This window comes from Rhagoletis pomonella, unplaced genomic scaffold (genome assembly GCF_013731165.1).
Source record: "Rhagoletis pomonella isolate Grant_MI unplaced genomic scaffold, Rhpom_1.0 Rhpom_scaffold_00005, whole genome shotgun sequence".
In the NCBI taxonomy this organism is placed as follows: domain Eukaryota; kingdom Metazoa; phylum Arthropoda; class Insecta; order Diptera; family Tephritidae; genus Rhagoletis; species Rhagoletis pomonella.
The window spans coordinates 74,312,836-74,323,314 of NW_023458559.1; the positions used below are offsets into that span (position 1 = coordinate 74,312,836).

The 10,479-nt window shown below is 32.5% G+C and overlaps 1 protein-coding gene across 1 annotated transcript; it reads left to right on the plus strand.

The window, feature by feature from the left end:
* Positions 1–498: 498 nt before the first annotated feature.
* LOC118739975 (F-box/WD repeat-containing protein 4) lies at positions 499–2,229 on the plus strand. Its single transcript, XM_036471477.1, has 3 exons — positions 499–857; positions 923–1,501; positions 1,566–2,229. Exons 1-3 carry the CDS (start codon positions 637–639, stop codon positions 2,023–2,025), a joined length of 1,260 nt encoding a protein of 419 aa, XP_036327370.1. The 5' UTR covers positions 499–636; the 3' UTR covers positions 2,026–2,229.
* The last annotated feature ends 8,250 nt before the right edge of the window (positions 2,230–10,479 follow it).

Genomic DNA, 10,479 nt, shown 5'->3' on the forward strand with positions numbered 1-10,479 from the left:
TGTTTATAAAATAAAATTTTCACACTTTACCATTTCCCTTGCTGGTAGATTTGTTTGCTAGTTCATCGAAAAAGCTGGGCGGATCATCAGCAAAGTATTGACTTAAACTTGGATTTCCCCTTGACGAACCCTTTGAATCCATCTCTTCAAAAATTTAATTAAATCCCAAAATGAATATGATTTATATAAAATAAACAATACTCTAGTAAAAATTGCGTTCTTCTATTTGCCATGAAAACAAATTTTTCAGCTGATAATCAGCTGACACAAATGTTTCTTCTTTTTGCGCTGCTATTCACGATAAGAAACACAATCGCACACACGACCGGAGGATTGCTGCATGGATTTCATCAGCTTATTAACTTAATACGACCGTACTTCTTTGCTGTCTTCATAATTTTACAACGATAGATTTGCAAAGTCAAAAAGACTTCCTATTAATTAAAAAAAGAATCTAATAAAAACTAAAAATTTTGAATTGCAGATGTTATATTACACCTTAATGAGCCTTGGGCCAATAAACAGCTGTTCGACCATTTGGATTGTAAATTCTAATCAATTTTTGCTTTGGGGCTTTTATATCAGTTTAGTTATAAGAAATATGAAGATTTAATTTCGTTTTTAGCTAAGTGGAACATGTCAAGCATGGAGAGCATTAACAGGAAGCAATTGCGAATAACAGATTTAAATTTAGATTGCCTTCTCCGCATTTTGGATTACTGCAGCGAGCAGGATTGTTTAAATCTTTGCCGTGTCCATCGGACATTGCGCAATGTAATCGGACAAAATATTTTCTACATGAAAACATTAGATTCCCTTATGTGTGGGCATCGCAATTATCCCAGAATATCGCAGAGGTATGATTTTTCAGTGTTTTCACCCTAGCCCCATATATTGATTTCCATTTTTTTTTGCACGTTAGAACCTATAACTCCCTCTCGTATGCTACACGTCTGAGTATAGCGCGTAATTGGCTACAAGGGCGTTATCGGGAGTACGAATACTATCATCATGCACAAATGTTTCCCACCAAGTTGCTGTTGGAACGTAATTTACTATATGTGACTCACATGGATTATTTGCGTGTGTATGGACGCGCTAATAATGAGCCATTACAACGGCGATACCAACAAGAAATTTCATCTAGTTCACGTGGTGACATTTCTAGCTTCACAAAGAAGCGAGATACAATATTTGTTGGTCGTGTCACGGGAAATTGCTACATTTGGGAAGATGGTTTTGCAAATGAATATCAGTTGCATAGCGCCAAGGAATATTTGCACTGTGTAGATTTTGAGGATGATTTATATGTAACCAGCACGAATGTATGTGCCAAATTGTGGCGTCGCACAAATGAGTTGGGGCTGCTGGATTTAGAACAAGTGGCAGAATTGCCGCAAGAATACAAAGTTTTAAAGCTATCCGAAGGTGGTGAGCGTTTATATGGTGGGCTATACACCGAGGCAGATAGGCAGGCGTTGCGTGAATATGATGTGGAAAGGTGAGTTTCAGTTATAAATATTTAACTGTTTGTTGTAATCACAACTTTGTTTTTATACTTACAGCGGCAAAGAAACGACACTTAACTCCAATACACTCTCCATTTACGACTTACTCATTAAGGATGAAAATGTACTCTTCACCGGCAACTTCGATACCACCTGCCGCATGTATGATCGGCGATCGCATCGTGATGAAGCTGTATTCGAAGATCCCTTCGATTCATCGTTTTATTGTATTGAATATGATGGCTTGTATGCACTTTTGTGTGGCGCAAAATATCACAGTCGTGTAAATTTATATGATATACGCATGCCAAACAAGTATCAACAATTATACTTTCCACGACGCAGCAAAAGAGCGAAGCATCCATCATCTCCTGTATATAGCATAGCCTGTGATAATCGTTATCTTTTAATTGCAACCGATCACAATCTACGAGTTTTTGATTTTAAGCAAAATTATGCAGAATGTCGTGATTATCGTAATATATTTAGTGACAAGCAACGTATTCCTACACTTTAGTTATGTATTATAAAATCAACAGGTTAATTACAGGCTACTCATGGAATAAGAGCACCGGGAAATTATGCTGCCTAGAAACTTTAGCGCTATCGCTAGCGCTACCTGTAGGCTTTGTTATTTGTTCCAAATTGACCGAGTTCTTAGTACATATTTTTTAACCGACTTCACAAAAAAGAGAAGGTAATATTATATTTATATTTTTTTATTTTTATTTTTTTGTGTATGTCACCGCATAGCTTTGGACCACGTTAACCGATTTCCATAATTCTTTTTTCATCGGAAAGATGGTACCTCAAGGGTGGTCCCATACTAATTTTGTTTAGATCCGATCCGATTGGATCGTGATGAAATTAACGATAATCTTAAATTTTTATATGAGAATTGAAGTCGGTTTTGTTTTTTGCTTAAAAATTACTTGTTATTATTAGCTTTTAAATTTATTTCCCAGTCCGTTTTATTAATATACTTGAATATTTAGGGAGGTTTTTCGGTGCATTGCGAATTGGCAAATGCTGTTTAAAGCGTACTGTTTTCGTATCCATCATCGGCAGGTCTTAAGTTACATATCGTTACCTTAATTCACAAAGGCCGTAACGAGCAAATTTTCTATTTTATAGAAGAGGCAAAGAACATTAGCTCTGATCCAATACTTTTCGTGAAAAATCCTGTAAAACTGTCAAACAGCAAAATTACTCTCTGAAGTGAGAGTAAAAAGTGAGTAACAACAAAAAGTGCGGGAACAAAAAATTCATTTTTCCTGTAAAAACGTCAACCAGTGATTGCTTGACACTTTTCATGATTTTACCAGAAGAAAAAGTTCGGGTGTAATCTTGCAACTTCATTCTCTACACAACTCTCCAAAAGTCACTCTCATTTACAGGATTTTGGAGGATTTTGGAGTACGGGAACATTTTTCCTGCAACTTCCTGCAAGTTCGTGTAAAATCCTGTAAGTTCATGGAGTACTGGATCAGAGCTATTATAAAAAGTGAATCAAGTGTTGTGTTTTTCTCTCTGGGAGAGCAACTGAGAAAAGATCTGAACGCTTTTGAGTTGTGAACTCAACTTCAAATTTAGTTCAGAACTAGAACAGAACGATGACACTTTTAAATTTTTAGAGAAGACTTAAATATATGCTAATAAAATGTAAAAGTTTTCGAAATTTCGAATAAAGCATTGGTGACATATTTTTTAATAAGAAAAATAAGTGGTTTTCAATAAGTTTCCATTTTGCAATTTTTTACCGACTAGTTATTGCTAGTTGCCATCAAGTTCTTAGCCAATATAATTAAATCCAATTATGAGTTATTATGCAACTTCTGATTCATGTATGTTAAATTCAGTACAAAGCTGCTTGCGGATCTACATACATATGCATGTATATAGTTATAAGGTTTGTTCGTCGAAAATCCAGCAAGAATTATCCAACACTCAAAATATCAGAGAGTAAGAAAAAAATTCTCTCAAATTCTCTCTCATGTTGAGAAACTTGCAAATTTCTGCACGAACGCAAATTTGCAGGAATTTGCAAGTTTCGCTGCCAGCTGGCGTCCACGGTTGCATTTCAAACATAAACAATTTTTATAGAATTTTTAAAATTCTTTCGGATGGCCAAAAACAGGATACACATGTATATTTCTTGTTGTTCTGACTTTCTTTAACATACATTTCAATTTCTTCATCGTACTAGCTGTCGGATTTCTTAAATCGACTCTGGTTGCAATTGCATTCCGATTGCGAATACCATTTTTTTCAGCCGAATTAAGTTCAAATCATTGGAATTAACTAAATTAATTATATCAACAATTATTTACTTCCTTTTTTCATAAAAAAATCGCTCGTGTTTATAAATTTTTAAAATTAACGAACTAATTTATTCAAATTATTGTAGACAAAAATGCAACCATGCGCCACAACCACATGTTTTTCGTGTTTGCAAATTCTTGCTGGCAAAATTTTTTCCAGCAAGAATTTGCAACTTCTCTCCGAGAGAACTGTCACTTTGCTCTCACAATTTTTGAGTGTTGGATAATTTTTTGGTCTGCACGAACGCGATTTGGGCAAAAATCGTGATAATTCGTACAAATTCGTACAAATTTTTTGCTCGACGAACAAACCTATTGACTGCTGAAAGCAAGCATTAGGCTAATATGATGATTATCTCTATATACTACTAGTTTATAATACAAAGACAATAGCGAAGTGTATAAATAACTAAAGCAATGCAAGAGTAGAAGGATAAGAAATGTCTACTATGTACTACATATATAAATTGCAATAACTACAAAAATACAAAAAGGATTAATGAAAGTAAATTAAAACTTTAAATAATGTTTCGCCATTTTTTTAATCTATTTTTGGCTTCAAGGTGGTAAGATTTTGTAGTTGAAAAATTATATCATGTGGATATGTAGCGACACTGGATTGACCTTGATAACCAAGGTGAACAATATTATATTATATAAACGCAATATCGATAAAAAACAAAGAAATTACGATTAAACGTTTTTGTTATGATGATATCTTAGCTCTTAAGGCTGAATTAGCAATTAAATGTTCCGATAAAACGTACGCGCAGCTCTATAAACGATTATAACCAATAGGTGCCATACTATAAGACCATATCCATAGACGCCTTAGCCATAACGTAGCAAAATACTTCAGAGCTGCTTATGGTTATGACGAAAAACCAAAATTAAATAGATACCTAGGGTTATGGTATGGTTATAGCACCTCTAATTAAAACTTTTGCTAAGTGCTTGGCCCAGCTTCTTTCCCAATTTTTGGAGTGCGTCTTGGGTTATGAGAAGCCTTTTCATGGCAGAAGTACAGTCGGAGAAATGCCCTTGCCTGCCGAGAGTCGACAACTGTTACAAAAACGTTTTCTTATTTAGATATTGCACGGCCAAGAGATTGAACGCAGGTTCTACGTTAGATTAGTACGCAACTCAAAAGTTAAAGGCGGAAAGGTGTTCCTCGCAAAAATACTATGCTCAGAGTAGCTGGAGTGGGACTTACCTGGACTATTTTTGGATGAAAAAATTAAATCGACGTCGATGTCGACAACCATAATAGAGCCTAATGTTAAAATTTTCTTTTGTTTGAGACTGGAAGTGAGAATGGATTTGTGAGATTGAAAATTTGAAAACATTTTTGTTATGTTAGCAAACTTCAAAAATGTTCAGGCTGCCTCTCAGCGGTTTTACCTTAAAATTTTTGTGTCATGGTACTAAACATGGTAGAAAAAAGAAGATAGTTTCAATAAACAACTTTTTGACGGATACTGGGATTTTTGAAGCTTCATAATAGTTGCGTTCCTTGTCTCCCATAAAGAGGCACTCAAACAGTATAGTTATGTACCGCCTTGTACCGCACTTCCAATACCGCGTCTGTTTGAGTATCCCTTAAATAGTCAGAAACAGTCCGAAGTAGTCAGATTTAGTCCAAAAAGCGTTTCTTAACTTGAAAATGACAGCAGAAATGAGAGAGCAACAAAAAAGTGTTAAACTCAACTGAATTTAAATTAACGGAAATAAAACAATACACGAAAAGTGAGAAAAATCGAAAAACCAAATAAATGTGAACTGAAAATGGAGCGAGGCAAAAAGTAATTTATATATTAATGGCCTTATTCATAAAAAATAAAGTAGCTTTATAAAAGGATTATAAATTGAAAAATATATGAAAACGTCAATTTATAAAGCTCTTTAAACCTACTTTATTTTTTATGAATAAGGCCATAAGTGTTTATTATGCTTGTGTGAATGTGTTTTGTAAATATATGTATACTATATACTATATATCCTTACCTTAATATAGAAAGGCCCTATCTCACAACGACGCTGAAATACAAAAAGCCGTAACTAAGCAAACATCCGAAATGCCCGCTTCGATTGATTATGATGTATTTCATCGAATTATGTGTCCCAAACCATTTTAAGTAATAAAAAATTTTAGTCAGTTATGGCTTTTTTGCATTTCAGCGACTGTATGAGTTAGGGCCTTTCTATATTAAGGTAACGATATATATATTTTCTATATAATATATTTCTATTCTTAATTGACATTCGTTTTATTGTTGCCATTCTTTGGACTAAAAATTTGGTTTTTGCATTCCTTTACTTTTTCCTGTTATTATCTTTTAGTGAGCGAACTTTCCTTACGTTCTTGCATTTTGACACTTTTCAGATTTTAGTCAGAAAAGGATAAGGAATGGACCTGGTTTGTTCATGTTGATCGCAGCGTTACCATATTGTTAATATTTAAAAATAAATTCGGAATTTCGAGGTGGGAAATTCTTTCACAGTTAATGGGTGTAAATATTTTAGTCTTCTTAGAACATGAAATACATATGTATTGAAAATATGTACATAAAAAGAATGCAATTTTATTTCGAAATACAACGGATATTGGCATATGTACTAACGTTTATGGAATTTCTCACCACTACCCCAAAAATTAATCTATACTATGTATGTATGTTGTGTTAACATTATTAAGTGTTTTTATTCAACAAACCCATCAAAACATAAATAATAGAAAAGCATTAAAGTAATACCCATCCAAAAACTCCATGTACTCATCTAAGTACATATTCTTCGTTTCCGATGGGTTCCCCAAGTTGGAGCCTGCAAGAAAAATTCATTATATTTCTACGTTTTGACCAACAGTTTCTCATTACCTTTCATTTTACAGCACTGCACTTTTGGAGAGTGTGGTCTTATTCTGGCTAATGCCAATATCCGTGGTAGCAAAATCTTGAGAACTTGAGAGCATATGTATGAACATACGGATTTCTAGAAGGCTTCGCAGGCTTCCCGCCATTTTTGTCTCACAAACGGAAGCGCTGGAAATTTAAAAAATTTTTACCGTCTTCAAATATGCGCAGAAACCAATTAACCGGGGTCAGTAAAGCGGGGGACTGTATTGTGTTTCAAATAGTATGTATTTCAAAATTCTGTTTAACCATTTTTTTGTCTAAAACATTTACTCATTTGAATTGTGATTTTGTATTAAATATTTTTATTTTGTATTACATGAACATAATTATATGGTAATAAAAAAGTAAGATTTTTTTTATTGCATTCCGTTACAAAGTAATGTTAAATTTTATGACAAAAAAGCTTAAAGGATACATTTATCAAGTCACACAACAATAAAAATTGGAAAATAGTGAAATTTAGATAATGCGAGAGCAATTTGGTTTTAACGAAATCTCGTGCGCTCTTAAAAACAAACAATTTACCTACACCAATTTGCAAAAAAATACACGAGAACATTTTAATAATATGATTTCTGTATTATAAAATTTACTTTATTTTACTATTAACACGCAGAACAAAATATATTCAAACATTTTTATAAATAAAAAGATTATAAAAAAATTCTATCTTAGAAAACATTTCAAATCCATTTATTTTTTTATGAGTAATCTATAAAACTGTTATTTAAGTTCAAGTAGAGGTGATTGTGCTGAAGAAAATTCCGATAATTAATATTTAATCACAAAAATGTGCTGAATGTGCACCATATTTTAAATATACCTAGTTGTATATGTACATATGTATGTACATGTACATATATATTTACATTAATGCTTACATGTATGTAAGTATGCACGGGCATTAATATAATTTACTTTTATTTTTTATGAAAGACGTGCACGTTTCAAGAATATTATTTGAAATATAAGGGGCTGCTTTTAAGTACATGGATAAAAAATAAATAATTTACACTGTTGTTGAAAAAGTAATGGATATAATAAGTAATTTAAAAATCTTTTACCAAAACTCATAAAGTTTATTGCTTCGGCTCTTACGCGGCTGTGGCTACCACAAAAAAAAAAAATTAAGCATTATCGGAGAGAAACACAAAAAAAAGAAATAAAAATATAACGATTTAAACACGATAACGGCTATAACACTGCCATGCTAATTTATTGAAAAAGTGTTTTTTTTTAATTTATTTTTTTTTGTGGTAACACAGTCTTTCGCCTCTGAATCCGAATTTGAAGTCAGAATAAAGGCGAATTCTTTTGAGGGGGTATGGATTTTACAAATACAAAAATTACATGATTTTTTTTTTGCTTTTAGTGGGCCATTGTCAAATTTCAGCCTTTCTTCCCTGAAGGAAGAAGAGGCGAAAAATATACAAATACTCTCACGTTTCACTCACTCAGCAAAGAAATACAAAATTTTAACAACACGTGCGTTCGTCTAAAAGTCCAGTAAGATTTATCCAACAACGAAATTCTTGAGACTAAGCCGGCTCCAGGTGCTTCAGGTTTAGCATGTTTTACAGGATTTACAGAAAAACCTGTTTTCGCCATTATTTAATAAGGCTTGTGAAAGGTGTCGTACGGCAACAGCTTCCTGTAAAATTCTGTAAATTCCTGCAAGTCCTGAAGTACATGGAAACGGGTAAATATTGAAGTATATATTCTCTCTCAATGCGAGATGCATTAAAATTTTTTACGCGAACTTAAAAGTTGCAGAAACTTGCTAAGTTTCACTGCCAGCCGGGGTGTATGGTTGCATTTCAAACAAAAATTTTTTCTGCAATTAAATTATTTTTTTTTGGGGAAAACAAAACCTTTACGTATATCTCTTCTTATTCTATCGGGTTTCCTATTTCGACTATGGTTGCAACTGCACCGCGATTACGAATATAGTCTCTTCAGCCTTTCAAATCATCGGAATAATTATGTTTATTTAGGTGGTTCATAAGGTGTTGTAAGTGTCGTATTTCTTATGTAGTAAAGTTTTTAATGGCTAAATAAATATTTAGAGGAGTTGAAACCACAACCAACTATTTTTTAACGGTGTGAAATTTGATAACAAATATAGTTTTAGCCGTTTAAAGTTTAAACAAACAACACGCATGTAACACCTTGTGAATTTTTTTAATTAAGTAAACAAATATTTTCTTACTTTTTTCATTAGCAAATCGCTGGAGTTTATATATTTTTAAATTTAACGAACGTGTTTATTCAAATTAGTGTCGACAAAAGTGCAACCATGTTCCAAATCTTACTGGCAGGAAAATTTGCAACTTCGCCTCAAAATGAAATGTCAGTTTGTTCTCTCAATTTGCCCTTCAGGCAATTATTTGCATCACGAAAATAACTATTCATGCACCATTCGCCTTGGCCAAAATTCAAAAGTCGGCCGGACTCTTTATTTCTAACCTCAAAAAATATACTATTTTTTGTACATTTAAATTAATTTTCGAAAATTGAAGGAAAGAAAAAAAAACATCAAACCGATTTTTGGTCACGGTTGACCGACCGGTTTTATTTTCGTTCTAATCTGAAAAAAAAACAAACCTTACGTATTCGCATGATTGAAGTACATTTTTTTGAGATCACCAACGTTCGCTATCGCTAATTTTGATCATCAAAAATCTCCAAAATAATAGCAAGTGCGCCTAACAACATGCAAAATCTAGTTACTTGCCCCTCATACTGCCAGATTTGTCTGTTTACACATTGCATCTGTTTCTTTTTCATGTTGTATACTTTTAGGTCGAACCTATTTTTCATTAATGGAATTTTGGCGACGCAAAATTTTGCGTAGCGATTGTCAAAATCCTTCTGCGGAAAGGTAAAATATGAGCCAATATAATCTTTTTGTGCTGATAAATTTTAAGCCACTGAAGTCAGAACTGAACAATTACCACGTTTGGTATTTCTATCCTCAAACAATTACTTCGAAATTCTTCACTTCAGATTCGGATTCAGTTTCGCTTGTTGAACAAAAATGTGTTTTGTAGGACTGTCTAGCTTACATTTTTAAACAAACTCCAAGAAAATTATCAAAAAAAAAAGAAGAAAAATAAAGAAAGCTAAGTTGCTATAATAACATTTCATAACAATATTTTATGATTAGATTGTATTATGATATTAAATATTGTATTTTTTGTTTCCTTTTCTAGCCTAATGTTAAACAAAAAAATATTTAACAACACCCTTTCATACGAGTAAATTTTATTTTTTTTTTGTTGTTTATATATTTTTAGATTCAAGTAATCTATGTAGTTGGTTTTTTTAATATTTTAATATTTTTTAAATATATTTATTAGTGCATACCACTTTTTATTAATTTTGTTTTTGTATTTTTTTTTAATTTCAATTTTTAAGGGCCGTTTTCGAGCTGAATTTAAACGAAAACAAAAAAGCTACTTCCCCAACATTATTTGTTTGCAGCCCCTATACTTCGCTGAGAATTTGATTTTTAATATCAACAATAAATGCCCATATGTAATTGTATTTAGTTTTACTTCAAATTTACTTTATTAAATTGTATAATTTTATTTTATAATTCGTTGAATATTTCATTTGTTTCTATTAGACGCCCCGCGCCACCAATTACGCCTTTTTCATAAATTATTTACATAGAAACTATTTATGAATGCATTTTATGGACGTGTGTGTGATTGCTCGTTGACAACTCTATTC